Source organism: Malaya genurostris, chromosome 2 (genome assembly GCF_030247185.1).
Source record: "Malaya genurostris strain Urasoe2022 chromosome 2, Malgen_1.1, whole genome shotgun sequence".
NCBI classification, from domain to species: domain Eukaryota; kingdom Metazoa; phylum Arthropoda; class Insecta; order Diptera; family Culicidae; genus Malaya; species Malaya genurostris.
This window is the reverse complement of record NC_080571.1, coordinates 221,004,102-221,021,111: the sequence shown is the minus strand read 5'-3', so window position 1 is coordinate 221,021,111 and position 17,010 is coordinate 221,004,102. Positions and strand designations below refer to the sequence as shown.

The 17,010-nt window shown below is 36.6% G+C and overlaps 1 protein-coding gene across 1 annotated transcript in view; it reads right to left on the bottom strand.

Annotated features, from left to right (window-relative positions):
* The window catches only part of LOC131427685 (serine-rich adhesin for platelets-like), a 460,655-nt gene that overhangs the window by 50,058 nt on the left and 393,587 nt on the right, over window positions 1-17,010 (bottom strand). The window contains exon 12 of the mRNA XM_058591094.1: window positions 2,764-2,866. Coding sequence (XP_058447077.1) covers window positions 2,764-2,866 — 103 coding nt within the window. The remainder of the gene's footprint in view (window positions 1-2,763; window positions 2,867-17,010) is intronic.

Below are 17,010 nucleotides of genomic sequence, written 5' to 3'. Positions count from 1 at the left end.
GTATATCACGTCACTATACAAATTCACTATGTATCTCACAACACTATAAATCATGTATAATAAACGTCACATCACATATACGCATTTCGAATACAATTTATATTCTTCTTCAGTGTGTTAGGTTTGTTTAGTTATTGAAAGAATGCTGCAATGTTGTTCCTTTTACATGAAACGGAAGTAGGTAGATTCCTATTCCAGGTATAAATACCTCGAAAAAATATATCTAATTTGTTTAGGGTAGGGAGAGATTAAGTGTTTTCTATGTTTGTCTGTCCCCTGTGTGTAGGTAGTAACTTAAAGAGCCAGGAAGACCTATTTCCTTGATCTCTGTTTTGTAAAGAAGTGGAATTATGTTTGAAAATTTCTAGAATTTCTGTCGAATCCAATGTCCATGGATTGGAAATTTGTCTTAAGATTTTTATGTCATTTGTAGTGAAATCATGGTTTTCGGAAAAGGCATGCTTAGCTACTTTCGACTTGAAATGGTGTGATAAACCCCGTTCCAAATCCTTGGATGCTTTCCCTATTTCCGCTATGTGTTCTTTGAAACGGATATCTAATGATCTCTTTGTTTGTCCAATGTATAATTTATCACAATGAGAACATGAAATTTTGTATACCCCCGATTTTTTCAATTTGTCAGTAGGATCTTTAGTAGATCCTAGTAAAGTTTTCAACTGGTAGTTAGTACTACTGAACACTTAATCCAAGCCAAAGAGTTTTAATTTTGATTTAAGTAGATATGCCATGTTAGAGTTGAAGTCTATCGATATTCTTTTCAAATTTTCTGATAGATATCCGAACACATAGCGGAAATAGGGAAAGCATCCAAGGATTTGGAACGGGGTTTATCACACCATTTTAAGTCGAAAGTAGCTGAGCATGCCTTTTCCGAAAACCATGATTTCACTACAAATGACATAAAAATCTTAAGACAAATTTCCAACCCATGGAAATTGGATTCGGCAGAAAGACTAGAAATTTTCAAACATAATTCCACTTCTTTACAAAACAGAGACCAAGGAAATAGGTCTTCCTGGCTCTTTCAGTTACTACCTACACAGAGGGGACAGACAAACATAGAAAACACTTAACCTCTCCCTACCCTAAACAAATTAGATAAATTTTTTCGAGTCGACAATGAAAACAGCAAACAATAATATAATATTAATGATGGTTAGCGACAATATTAAAAAGATCTAATGATAGCAACAAAGCTGCGACTGCTGTATGTTTGAGATATACATAATTGTGCGCTCCTGTTACTGTTATCAATCAAATTCATCATGAGAACGTTTTCACTATTAATCTTAATAGGGTTATAGTACCAATGGTCGTTTCATTAGTAAAGTTCTCGCATAGTTTTGTGGATTACTCGATTCTCAATTAACGAGTTGTCATGAAATCGAATTTAATGTCAATCGCTCTAAGAAGCAATACCGCAGAAGAAAAAAAACTGGTATTATTATCCTAGTGGTGTAATAATGCCTTTCTTATATTCCTCATATTCTCGAAATAAAATATTTTGCCTATCAACTTACAATGCCTGCACAAAAAAAGAATTATATAGCTAGTTCAAAGGATTTCGTTCGTTTGTACATCGTCTTGCACAGAAACGCACTCTTCGAATTAAAATTTCTACACTTATCCGCTGCAATTCCGAAATTAAGTGTCTGTCTGTAAAAGCTGTGATTTAGACGATGGCAAAAACACTATTCTAAATTTGGATCAAACCTGTTTCAATTTGTGAGCTATGTTAGTTACTTGCTAAACGAACCAACTTCAGCTATTCCGGTTTCCAGTTCCCGGTTCCGGAAGTACCGGAAATAGTAATCAACAACTTCGAAACGCAGCTCACTAATTTTTCTCGGAGATGGCTGAACCGATTCTCATGAATTTAATGTCAAATTGAAGGTTTTATAACACAATAGGTTGCTATTGATTCTTATTCCGACCCGACTTTTGGTTCCGGAACTATATTTTTTGACAGAATCCTTTAGGAATATTTATGAAAATGTAAGTAATATGAGAAAGGTATAGCTACAGGTTTTTTCAATGTGTGTGGATTATTCACAACGAATTCAGTCATGCTATGTCTAAAGTTATTGTTTTTTTAATCCCCCTTACGTAACATGGAAATTCCGTAGCATTTCATGAGGAACAAAATGCACTAGACGACTTGGGGAATTCAATTAAAATGAACAACCGAAGCTGAGAATAAATTCATCACAAAGTTTGTCCAACAAAACCAAGTATATTATCACCCGACCTAATCCATACGATTAAAAGTTCAATTAGGGAAACTTGGTCGTTATCTGGCAAACGAGATCTATTCACAGGATAAAGGAAAACTGTGAAATAATGTAGCATAATCCTTGCATAACTCGCACCAGCTGGAACGCAAAAACACATAAACTAAACATTGTGCCACTCTGAACCGTAGAGACGGAACCGGCAATGGGAAAAATCCTTCATGATATATGTCCACTAAATTTGTCGGCACAAAAAAATTGAAACATAAATCAGCGGAAAGCCAATTTTTATTGCTCCCCGCATTGTAGAGGATGGTTGTAAAAGCTTCGCAGTCTTTTTGCACGGAGGCGACGCGTTATAACAGGCAAAGAATTAGGCGGTCATAATACTCAATTATTTATCAAGCCGTGAACAAATGATTGCATTTTTGTACAAATTCCTTGCAATTGATTACCATCCAGTCCCGCAGTGGCGGTGGAAAAGAACCCAAATGGAATCCCTATTGCCTACCTTCGCACATTTTCCCGGTGAATCCTGGTCGGCAAGCGCAGTAGAAGGACTCCTCCGTCGTCCAGCAGGTGCCTCCGTTGGCGCACGGATTCACGTTGCACAGCTGCAAGTTAGAAAGCAAAAGGATAGAAAAATATTAGCCAAAGGATTTTCTCGTTTTTTTTTGCATTCGTTTTATGTGCCGGACAGAACAACGAAGCGACGGCAATATGTCATTGTTATTCTACAACGTATTTACTGCACGGGACCACATGAAGTACCGGTATACGATACGGATGGAACGCGGTAGAGTGCAATCCTGCACCCGGGTCTTTTTTTATCCGTTGAGCACTAGGAGAAAGCTAGCTACCGTACGGGTGGATTTGAAACCCCTACTGAAACACAACACACGACTGGACTATGAGTGCCGTTTGCTTGCAAATCATGCGAAGTTATGAGCACTTGATTCCCTCGTGATTTTGGATGGAAATCTGCTCCATTCGACCGGAACAATCTTGTCTGGGAGGAAGTCGCTTAGGTGCTTCTCGGTTGGGAAGCAGGGCACGTAAATCAAGATTCTTCTGTGTGTGTATGCGTTGGCGTGTTTAGTTGCTCAAGATAATACAGCATCAAGTTAAAGTACACTTCTTTTGCTATGAACTGCAGATAAAATAGTATTATGAAAATTCCAATGACCATAGTAGTGATCTGCTCTACAAGTATATCGTTTTGTCTATGTCGGATGGATGCACAGTTTTTCTAAGAACAGAGTTTTGATCTAAGATTTTAGTTTAAAATGAGGACTGCTACGAGAGATTTTTTTCGTGGTATCTTTTTTTTTGCAGTTTCTAGGATTTATACGATATTTATTTTAATCGTTAAGACGCATTAAGCCTTGTTTCATTTTCACTAGACTTCAGCTAGGGGACAGAAGGTGAAACAGATTTGTGAGTAGGTGTGTGTGTGTGTGTGTGTGTGTGTGTGTGTGGAGTGTGCTCTTGCGGGATTATGTCACAGGGGCGAAAGTAAGCATTTGGCTTAGCAGCTGCCGTAAAATGTGAACATGTTGGGAGGTTCAGATAAATTAGGTTGCTTTTTGAGTTGCTCAGTTGCAAGTCTTCATAGCATTTTAGCATTAGCATTAGAGACCGCCCGTGTGTTGCTACTCCGTTATTGATCTGGACCAATTGAGATTGCAAAATGATTTTTTGAAGTAACATGTTTGGGAATAACACATTGTTTCACACTGTGCAAACTGTATTGAACCATGCATGCTGATCAATACCGACGCCGGCCACGTCCTACTTGGGAGGGAAAGGATTGTTAGTTCGATGCATGTTGCTACTAGGAACCGAGGAATCCTCTGCATTCCCACATGCATCACAGGAGAGGATACTTTGTTAGTAAATGTTTTAATAATGTTATCATGTGTTTATTGCTCTGGGTAGCCGGCTACCAAGAATGTTTTAAAGTATTATGGTTTTATGTGTTACTTTGTGCTGGCAATATAATGCACGAAACAGTCAATCTCCGAAATTGATAAAACTCCCGACAGCCGGCTGTCGAGTATGCAGTCACTCGTTTATGCATCTACCTTTCGCGTTTTTTTAGTCATGCAAAAAAAAAACACATGCGGATTACTAAAAAAAAGGTTTCATCTCACTGCTAGGTAGATTAAGAACGTTTTTATAAATGAAACTACGTGATACAAAATAAACGAGCGAATAGGATTTAGACAAAAAAGTTGTTTCATTGCATTGAAATATTCTAAACAGTTATTATAAAAACATTTTAAATCACCAAACAAAGGTCAACAGATTTCACACGCGTCTTGATTCTTTATTATTTCCGTTTTATTATTTTAATTATTTATTTAAATTACTAATTGGTTATATTAGTTGATCTGGGCAGCCGGCTACCGAGAAAAATATTAATTTACTGTTTGAAATATTAATATCAAGTGTTTTTTACTATGTATTCAATATACCGATATATGCTATCTCTGTTATTAACTTTGTAATATAAACGGATTTGCGCAATGGTTGATTTTTATCATTCATCCCATAATCCTGAAAGACAATCAATAACATGGAAGAAGAAATCATTCCTAATAAAACTTTTCTCCGAAGCTAGACGGAAATTGATAGGTTGAATAGAGATGATTTAGTAAAATAGAGTAATCAGAAGTAAAACATTGAAAATATCTGGTAACTGAAAGGAAAAAGAAACTCCTGCAATTGTCGCCTTTTACGACATGGAAACAGGAACCCAGTGGATCTATTGTTGATTCATTTTTTTCCGCCGGATTCCACACGGCATCTAGGCTGGTACAGTCCGGAGAGAGCTAATAGGTACTATCAATCTCCTAGTGGACCCCAGCCCCTAGTTGCTCAGTTGCAAGTCTTCATAGTAGGTCAAAGTTCAGAACTTCTGTAAAGACGACAATCAATGTAAATTGGCTGCCAAACATTTTTTAAATTTCAAAAGTATAAAATTTAAATCAACAAATTGAAAAATTGACTACGTTAGCAACTAATTTTAATATATTTAATCGGTTATGATTCTACATTAGGTAATGAAACCTAACCGCGACTGCTATTACACGGAGAACGCACAAATCACAAAATTGCAATATTGCAATTGTTGTTTCAACTTAAATGTTATTGATTTTACTGACACATTTGTAGATTTTGTCATAACTATTCAGGTAAACGATATTGCTGTATTGAAATGCTGACACTGTCACTGACACCAAAACGCAAAATTTCTGAATGCCCTAAGAATTTTCCTGGTTAATTCCTTCTTGGGAATTATCATCTTTTTGTTGCATTTCTATATAATCTGATGGTAAATCTATAAGCAAATACTTAGGTCAAATTTCGTTGTTCAAGTGGTGAACGATTAGCTGCCCCCCGAAAAGACTAGCAGTAAAAGGTATATTTATTGCAACCGACGACTGAGACTTGCTTTCATGTATACAGGTAACTTTGCTGGGATTGTGTCATGGCTCAGTTGCACGAGTGACACCTCATCGAAACGATTAATGTTTCGCTTAGGGTGTAGGTCATTGCTCAACTGTAACATTTTATTAATCGTTTGTGGTGTGTGTTTTTGCTGGGTATCATTGCTAAACTACCAGCATGATAAATAAAAAAATGACAGTTTAGTTAATACAACAATCGGATAGTTGTACCAATTTTAAACCAATCAAATTCAGAAAAATAACTAATATTTTAGCTGTTTTGCGATCGCTGGCTATTCCGTGCGTTAAATGATATAATTGAATCTTTAGAACTGTTCGGTAGTTGTTTGACATTATACACTGTGCTGCTTCAGTAACTAATTCAATTACCGGAAAGACAGCTGTTGTTTCATCATCCTGCCAATGGTTGTTTGCATTAAATAAAACCTGCTTAATCCACCTATCAGTGAGATGATACCTTTTTTATCAATCCGCATGTGTTTTTTTCATGAATATTCTTCGGTTTTCATGACATTATTTTAATGACCGTCGTTTTAAGCTGCAATTTGACATTTTATTCACTCATTACTCTATCTAAAAAGGTTACAATCGATTAAACTTTTCATGATATGTCGAAGTGAGTTCCACTTTAGAATTTACGGTAATTTAAGGTACTTCCAGAGCCGGTATTCAGGAACCAGCATAAACCAAACCGATTCGTATGGCCATATGACGAATAAATTGCAATAGCTTTGAGTCCAACTTTCAAGCTTTTCGGGATTATCATCTTCTATATCGGTTTGAATTTTAAAAATTCATCCTCCTGTAATTCCAGAATCGGAAGTCAGTATTGAATAAAATTAATTAATTTTGTGTGGGACTATAAGTTTATTTTAATTTGAATTTTTTTCTGAAATTCGATTTGGCTTTATTTGAGAAAACGATTGAGCTTTGAGAAACGATTCGATACTGGATCCGGAATTCGAAAATCGGTGTAGCCGAAGTCAGACAAATTCACCTGATTAGTTTACATTTGTTTCAATATGTTTAAAAATCAGTATAGACATCTTTGAGAAATCGTAGTACGAGTTAAATTGTTGGGTGCCTTCCGAATCGAAAACTGAATACCACTAAAACTGAAATAAGTTTATTTGGTTGTCGACTATTCAAATCAGCAAATCTTAGATGATTCTTAGATATCATTTGAATCTTAGATCGGTTCAGCCATCTACGAGGAAAATAAGTTACACAATTTTAATTTCGTTTCACATATCATCCTGTAGTTCCGGAACCAGAAGTCGGATCCAAACATAATTCAGTTCAGGAACCTTGTTTAGGAGCATACGAATTTTCATATGAATCTGAGTTTGTAGAAAACGGTTGAGTCATCTTCGAAAATAAGGTAAAAAATTGAGTGAAATTATTTGTCACATACGCATTTGCTGATCTCGACGAACTGATTCAAATGGTATATGGGTGTTTTGTTCTTCCAGCATTTATTGCTATAAGCAGTATAAATCAATATAATTATGAAATTGTTCAGAATTCGGAAGTACTGCCATCTTTCCAATATGTCATATTCGAACGATTATGTTGCCAAAAACGAACCGTGCTAAAATTGGTCCGAGGCAAAATGTCATGAAAAATAATGCTGTTCACAGTCTTTTTGGTACTTAGAAACTATTGTATGTAACAGTATAAAAAATCGTATTTTACAATGCTCCCAAGCCTTTCTTTGCCAAACAGCGCTCAGAACTTCTACTGCTGGAATATGGGGGAAAAGTCGCTTACACAAAAAATTCGATATCTCCGTTAAAAATGGACGGATTTTAACAATCTATGGCTTGTTGGATAGCTATTACCGTGCGGAATCTAATTCTGAAAACATATTCTGTTTTCAAGGTCAATTGTGACAGATACTGTCAAAAAACTGAAAATTTTTACATAAAACTTCGTATAACTCAAAAAGTAAACATCCGATCTCAAAACCATTCAATAGCGTTCTGGGTGACGGGGAGACCTTTCATTTGCGACTAGTTTGATCAAAATCGGTCCAGCCATCTCTGAGATCTCGACCTCTTAGTTGACAACACACATACAGACACACACACATACACACACACACAGACATTTGCTCAGTTCGTCGAGCTGAATCGATTGGTATATGACATTCGGCCCTCCGGGCCTCGGAAAATTTTTCGAAAGTTTGAGCGAATTCTATACCTATTTTTTATATATATAAAAAAAGGTAAAAATGCAACGAAGCATGGACAGCCATGAGGAACATTATACAAAATGAGCCCTTCTAATGGCTCTAAACGTTATCTAAAGAATTAAAAAGATTACTTTTTTGCAAATCGGAGGTAAAAATAATTGGACTACTGCAAATCTAGGATAATTTTCCCAGTTCGAAATTTGCACCAAACGAGTGCAAATAAAGACTACTTCATGTTCGAGAGAAATGCTTGAAACAGTGCTTAATATCGTAGAGAATTCCACAATTGGTCCCTTCTGAAAGCCAGGAATGAATCCCGTATCGCATTTTTATAGTTTCTTCCAACATCAAAACTCTGTATGTTGCAGGGCCGCTTTTACATACGGCCATACGGAACCGCGAACAGGACCAACCGAGCAAAAAAAAAAGACAGTTAGCTAGGGGCACACGAGAAAACTCTTGTCCCCAAGCTCATTAATACGTAAAAGCGGCGCTGGTACGTTGAAAATGAAAACCCTTCACAGAAATTGCTTTAGTATTGAATCACTTCGCACTATGAGTAGTTCTGCTGCGGACGTTCTCAGAACTGGTTTCGCTCTTAACAAGAGCAATTGCATCATCCTGCTGCAAGTTGTTTGCGTTGAAGAAAATTACAACGAATAGATTCTAATAAATTCTAATTGGAAAATTTTCGCATACTTTTCTCGGCTATTTTTAAATTGGATTTTTTGTGTATTGGTCAGAACGCGTTTTGTTGACTTCAGGGTGTGCAAGTGGTTTAAGATATTTTATTGTTCATTACATCTGCATTAACGTAGAGGAATTTTTTTGTATAATATTGAACAAAGAAGTTTTTATCGTGACTTACTTTACTATGGGGTGCCTTTTTGAAATTTACAATGCACAACAATGGGTAGAACTGAATCGAGAATGAAATTTACAGTAGTATGAAATAATCAAAAATAACTCAATATTATGGTTTACTTAAATGTTTGGTATAGACGAGTAATAAAGAAAAAAATGTATGAAACTTGTTTGCCTATCAAAAAAAAAATCAATCAAAATTACAAAAAATGAATTTGTGTGCTAAAACCAGTGTGTCGAGAATTAGTCGTGCTTCAGTAGAGGTGCACCATTATATTACCGCTGAATTCCGTCATCAATTTCCAGGCTGACCTGTTGTCCGTGGGTGCGATACTTTGGAGTTGGAGTCTCCTGCTTCTTCTGCTTGCGGTAGTAAGCTTTATATTATACGGGAGCGGGTCATATCGCCGAAAGTCGATTCGCCGAATAGGTCATTTCGCCGAAAGGGTCATCTCGCCGAAAGGGTCATATCTCCTGCATGTTATGTCTCCTGTATAACTGATGTGGCACAGCCACATAACCGAAGCCGACGCCAGCTGAGTCGGCCGCCGATCCGCCGTCGGAAGCGGCGGCCTCTTGCATACAAACCTGTAACCGCCTCGTTTGCACGGTCCACTCAAAGCTAGGTTTTTTTGCTTTAGTTAGGTCCGAGCGAAATCGAACAGCACATGAACTAAAACGATGTGGCGTAGCCGCATTAGTATTTTTTTCATTTTCACTTAATAAACGGAAAATACCACCTACATTTGCCTGATAGACACCCATAAGCAATTGCTTTGATGCTTACTAGCTAATATTCAACAAGTTTTCTTGGAAACTACTTTCTGAGGTTCATGAATCAATCATTATTCAAGAAGTACAATGGTAAGTTAACAAAACGGACGTTAACGCTATCATCTTTCGTTTAAATCAATTCTAATTACGATTTCAAGACGATTTCAGGATTCGGCGAAATGGCCCTTTCGGCGAAACGACTTCCGGCGAAATGACTTTCGGCGAAATGGCTTTCGGCGAAATGACCCTTATCCATATTACACTTGGAAATGCCTCAATCGCGCCATAATCAACACGTTGCCAAATTGGAAATCAAAGGCTTCTGACTAAATTCCATGCGTCTCCATCGGATGATGATAATTTGATGGAGACGCATGGTTTTTCGAATGATTTATTTTTTTTTTAAATCTGATATTATATCCGTCCACATTTTTTAAAAATCTGACAAAATACAGCGTAATGTACTCATAAATGATTTATTTTTGATGTAAAATCTTAAGTGGTACCAAAATTGTAAATGCGAATGAAAAAAATTCGAAAAATTTGAACATTTTTTCACATGAAAAGTTGTTTTGCTAAAGAGGTTTTAAATTTAAATAACATGAAAGTCAGAAGAACCACCATAACTCTACCAATATGACAAATAAAGGGTTAAATTTTTTGAAAAATCATCTTCAATATAAACCTTTTCAAACAGCATATATCATTTTTTTCTGTTTGGGGGCAGGTTTAATATGCAAACCTGGTTACACCCTTTTGTAAACCTTTTCTGCTACGATATACTGTGAATACATCACAAAACATAATAAGTTATTTCGCGCTGTAAGATCTTGCATATGCTATAAGCGATGTGCCTCAGTCATCACTATGATAAAAGAAGAATGTATTCGTCTGAAATCGGGTTTAGCAACAGCTAAGATATGACAGAGAGTAGAAAAACTTGGTGATCGATACACAAGTCTCAGGTTCGAGCCTCGATTCGTAAAATCTCATTGTTATTTTTTGTGTTTTAGGAGGATGTATGGTTAGAATCGCATTGGCACTTGAATAAATTCTCAAAAAAAAATACTTATGATCGCGTACATTGCAAAAGAAAATCACTGAAGCTGATAAACTGAATCACATTAAATGCTTTACTACATCGCATCTTTTGATTTTCCGAAATTGCATGTATATCGCCTTCACTTTTGCACGCATAGACCTAGATTTTCTTTGCATGCTTCTGTGGTTCAGTCGATTAACAGACGTACTTGCGATCCAATGATTTTCGGTTCAAGTCGCGGCGGTTACTATCAGTGTTCTTTTTGGTCGTCAAATGGTGAGATAACTAAGTCCTCACAAGTCCCTATCTCATGCCTCCCCGAGCGTCTATGATGACATTTGGTCAATAGAACGGCGTCGACTGGGTGCTATCGCATTCTGCGTTAGTAGCAGAATGAGAGGGTGCGAAATGGCTTGTAGGTTGAAGCCCATCCTAAAGTGCAGTGTTTATCTTAGCATATTACAACATATAATTCTGTTGTTTATTACATCATGTATTATTATTATTATTATTATTATTATTATTATTATTATTATTATTATTATTATTATTATTATTATTATTATTATTATTATTATTATTATTATTATTAGAGCGTAACTTACACTGCGACTTTAACTGTTATATTGTATCGTAGCATATTATTTCACATATTATCGTCTTACACTATTTTATGTTATTATATACTATGTTGTAAGGTATTATGCTGCATTGCATTATATCATATTATATTGTATTATATTATATTATATTATATTTCATTATATTATATTGTATTCTATTATATTATGTTATATTGTATTCATTATGTTGTATTATATTATATTATATTATATGCTTTATTATGAGTAGTACTACGTACCTCTGCGCAAAATATAAATTTGTTTTCCTTATAAGTTATCATTTTTAAAGTAAATTTTAACTAAATATCAAGGTCGTCACAAGGTGAGCTTGGTCCTCACTGGTTCCTGTTTCATGCCTACACTTGTATCTGTGGTGACAATTGGTCGATGGAATGCGTTGATGGCAGAATGAAAGGATGAGAAATGACATATAAATTGAAGTAATATAATATCATAGCATATCGCAACATATCATTTTATTCATTCTATTATTAATTATATAATTCATTGTACTATATTATGTTGTTTTGCCTTTCTCTATAGAAAGGTATTAGAATTGCTGGAAAAACCGACTTTCGAACGGAGCCTCGGAGACCCATAGTGTTATATACCATTCGACTCAGCTCGACGAGATCGGAAAATGTCTGTGTGTGTGTGTGTGTATGTGTGTGTATGTGTGTATGTGTGTGTGTATGTGTGTGCACTTTTCGAAGATATTTGAACGCGCTCAATTTTCTCAGAGATGGCTCAACCGATTTTAACAAACTTGGGCTCGTTTGAAAGCTACTATCGGGGCATTGATCAAGTTCGAAGATAAAATGGCTGTGACTTTTGGTTCCGGAGATATGATTGTATAAGTGACGTAACCGACAAAAAGCGTTGTATTTGAACGCGCTCAATTTTCTCAGAGATGGCTGAACCGATTTCAACAAACTTGGGCTCGTTTGAAAGCTACTGTCGGGCCGTTGATCAAGTTCGAAGATCAAATGGTTGTGACTTTTGGTTCCAGATATATGATGGTATAAGTGACGTAACCGACAAAACACGTTGATTTTTACCGCTCTTGTATATATAAGGGTGCCAAAATTTTGGGATCAACTCTATTTTCGTAAAGTTCTAGTACTCAAAAGTTTAAGCACCTCAAAAAAAGCCTTCATGCAAAAGTTGACCTAAATTGGACATGCTTAAGGGGTGCTGCCCGGTGGTAAAGGTTTGACAATTATCGATCTTGAAAAAGCACCATAGGGGGGAGTACATGAAATTTCCAAAATCGAAAATTTTTTTTGATGCCAAAACTCTTAAAACTGCATAAAACATCGAAATTTAGTGTCATCACAAAAAAAAAATTTTTTTGAAAAAATCTACTTTCTGGGACTTATAAAAATTTTCATATTTTTTCTAAGTCCCAAAAAGTCGATTTTTTCAAAAAATTTTTTTTTCGAGATGACACTAAATCTCGACGTTTCATGCAATTCTAAGCCTTTTGGCATCGAAAATTTTTTTTCGATTTCGAAAATTTCATGTACTCCCTCCTATGGTGATTTTTCAAGATATATGAAAATTCCACTAAGTGGACTAAGAAGGGTTTTTGCCTTTCTCTATAGAAAGGTATTAGAATTGCTGGAAAAACCGACTTTCGAACGGAGCCTCGGAGACCCATAGTGTTATATACCATTCGACTCAGTTCGTCGAGATCGGAAAATGTCTGTGTGTGTGTGTGTGTATGTGTGTGTGTGTATGTGTGTGTGTGTATGTGTGTGCACTTTTCGAAGATATTTGAACGCGCTCAATTTTCTCAGAGATGGCTGAACCGATTTGAACAAACTTGGGCTCGTTTGAAAGCTACTGTCGGGCCATTGATCAAGTTCGAAGATCAAATGGCTGTGATTTTTGGTTCAGGAGATATGATTCTATAAGTGACGTAAGCGACAAAAAGCGTTGTATTTGAACGCGCTCAATTTTCTCAGAGATGGCTGAACCGATTTGAACAAACTTGGGCTCGTTTGAAAGCTACTGTCGGGCCATTGATCAAGTTCGAAGATCAAATGGCTGTGATTTTTGGTTCCGGAGATATGATTCTATAAGTGACGTAACCGACAAAAAGCGTTGTATTTGAACGCGCTCAATTTTCTCAGAGATGGCTGATCCGATTTCAACAAACTTGGGCTCGTTTGAAAGCTACTGTCGTTCCATTGATCAAGTTCGAAGATCAAATGGTTGTGACTTTTGGTTCCAGAAATATGATTGTATAAGTGACGTAACCGACAAAACACGTTGATTTTTACCGCTCTTGTATATATAAGGGTGCCAAAATTTTGGGATCAACTCTATTTTCGTAAAGTTCTAGTGCTCAAAAGTTTAAGCACCTCGAAAAAAGCCTTCATGCAAAATTTGACCTAAATCGGACATGCTTAAGGGGTGCTGCCCGGTGGTAAAGGTTTGACAATTATCGATCTTGAAAAAGCACCATAGGGGGGAGTACATGAAATTTCCAAAATAAAAAATTTTTTTTGATGCCAAAACTCTTAAAACTGCATAAAACATCGAAATTTAGTGTTATCCCGAAAAAATTTTTTTTTGAAAAAATCAACTTTCTGGGACTTAGAAAAATTTTCATATTTTTTCTAAGTCCCAAAAAGACGACTTTTTCAAAAAAATTTTTTTTCGAGATGACACTAAATCTCGACGTTTCATGCAATTCTAAGCCTTTTGGCATCAAAAATTTTTTTTCGATTTCGAAAATTTCATGTACTCCCTCCTATGGTGATTTTTCAAGATATATGAAAATTCCACTAAGTGGACTAAGAAGGGGTTTTGCCTTTCTCTATAGAAAGGTATTAGAATTGCTGGAAAAACCGACTTTCGAACGGAGCCTCGGAGACCCATAGTGTTATATACCATTCGACTCAGCTCGACGAGATCGGAAAATGTCTGTGTGTGTGTGTGTGTGTGTGTGTGTGTGTGTGTGTGTGTATGTGTGTATGTGTGTGTGTATGTGTGTGCACTTTTCGAAGATATTTGAACGCGCTCAATTTTCTCAGAGATGGCTCAACCGATTTTAACAAACTTGGGCTCGTTTGAAAGCTACTATCGGGGCATTGATCAAGTTCGAAGATAAAATGGCTGTGACTTTTGGTTCCGGAGATATGATTGTATAAGTGACGTAACCGACAAAAAGCGTTGTATTTGAACGCGCTCAATTTTCTCAGAGATGGCTGAACCGATTTGAACAAACTTGGACTCGTTTGAAAGCTACTGGCAGGCCATTGATCAAGTTCGAAGATCAAATGGCTGTGACTTTTGGTTCCGGAGATATGATTGTATAAGTGACGTAACCGACAAAAAGCGTTGTATTTGAACGCGCTCAATTTTCTCAGAGATGGCTGATCCGATTTTAACAAACTTGGACTCGTTTGAAAGCTACTGGCGGGCCATTGATCAAGTTCGAAGATCAAATGGCTGTGACTTTTGGTTCCGGAGATATGATTGTATAAGTGACGTAACCGACAAAAATCGTGCTATTTGAACGCGCTCAATTTTCTCAGAGATGGCTGAACCGATTTTAACAAACTTGGGCTCGTTTGAAAGCTACTGTCGGACCATTGATCAAGTTCGAAGATCAAATGGCTGTGAGTTTTGGTTCCGGAGATATGATTGTATAAGTGACGTAACCGACAAAAAGCGTTGTATTTGAACGCGCTCAATTTTCTCAGAGATGGCTGATCCGATTTTAACAAACTTGGGCTCGTTTGAAAGCTACTGTCGGGCCGTTGATCAAGTTCGAAGATCAAATGGTTGTGACTTTTGGTACCAGATATATGATGGTATAAGTGACGTAACCGACAAAACACGTTGATTTTTACCGCTCTTATATATATAAGGGTGCCAAAATTTTGGGATCAACTCTATTTTCGTAAAGTTCTAGTGCTCAAAAGTGTAAGCACCTCGAAAAAAGCCTTCATGCAAAATTTGACCTAAATCGGGCATGCTTAAGGGGTGCTGCCCGGTGGTAAAGGTTTGACAATTATCGATCTTGAAAAAGCACCATAGGGGGGAGTACATGAAATTTCCAAAATCGAAAATTTTTTTTGATGCCAGAACTCTTAAAACTGCATAAAACATCGAAATTTAGTGTCATCTCAAAAAAAAGTTTTTTTGAAAAAATCAACTTCCTGGGACTTAGAAAAATTTTCATATTTTTTCTAAGTCCCAAAAAGTCGATTTTTTCAAAAAAATTTTTTTTCGAGATGACACTAAATCTCGACGTTTCATGCAATTCTAAGCCTTTTGGCATCAAAAATTTTTTTTCGATTTCGAAAATTTCATGTACTCCCCCCTATGGTGATTTTTCAAGATATATGAAAATTCCACTAAGTGGACTAAGAAGGGTTTTTGCCTTTCTCTATAGAAAGGTATTAGAATTGCTGGAAAAACCGACTTTCGAACGGAGCCTCGGAGACCCATAGTGTTATATACCATTCGACTCAGTTCGTCGAGATCGGAAAATGTCTGTGTGTGTGTGTGTGTGTGTGTGTGTGTGTGTGTGTGTGTGTGTGTGTGTGTGTGTGTGTGTGTGTGTGTGTGTGTGTGTGTGTGTGTGTGTGTGTGTGTATGTGTGTGTGTGTGTGTGTGTATGTATGTGCACTTTTCGAAGATATTTGAACGCGCTCAATTTTCTCAGAGATGGCTGAACCGATTTGAACAAACTTGGGCTCGTTTGAAAGCTACTGTTGGACCATTGATCAAGTTCGAAGATCAAATGGCTGTGAGTTTTGGTTCCGAAGATATGATTGTATAAGTGAAGTAACCGACAAAAAGCGTTGTATTTGAACGCGCTCAAATTTCTCAGAGATGGCTGAACCGATTTTAACAAACTCGGGCTCGTTTGAAAGCTACTGTTGGACCATTGATCAAGTTCGAAGATCAAATGGCTGTGAGTTTTGGTTCCGAAGATATGATTGTATAAGTGACGTAACCGACAAAACACGTTGATTTTTACCGCTCTCATATATATAAGGGTGCCAAAATTTTGGGATCAACTCTATTTTCGTAAAGTTCTAGTGCTCAAAAGTTTAAGCACCTCGAAAAAAGCCTTCATGCAAAATTTGACCTAAATCGGACATGCTTAAGGGGTGCTGCCCGGTGGTAAAGGTTTGACAATTATCGATCTTGAAAAAGCACCATAGGGGGGAGTACATGAAATTTCCAAAATCGAAAATTTTTTTTGATGCCAAAACTCTTAAAACTGCATAAAACATCGAAATTTAGTGTCATCTCAAAAAAAAGTTTTTTTGAAAAAATCAACTTTCTGGGACTTAGAAAAATTTTCATATTTTTTCTAAGTCCCAAAAAGTCGATTTTTTCAAAAAAATTTTTTTCGAGATGACACTAAATCTCGACGTTTCATGCAATTCTAAGCCTTTTGGCATCAAAAATTTTTTTTCGATTTCGAAAATTTCATGTACTCCCCCCTATGGTGATTTTTCAAGATATATGAAAATTCCACTAAGTGGACTAAGAAGGGTTTTTGCCTTTCTCTATAGAAAGGTATTAGAATTGCTGGAAAAACCGACTTTCGAACGGAGCCTCGGAGACCCATAGTGTTATATAGCATTCGACTCAGTTCGTCGAGATCGGAAAATGTCTGTGTGTGTGTGTGTGTGTGTATGTGTGTGTGTGTATGTGTGTGTGTGTGTGTGTGTGTGTGTGTGTGTGTGTGTATGTATGTGCACTTTTCGAAGATATTTGAACGCGCTCAATTTTCTCAGAGATGGCTGAACCGATTTGA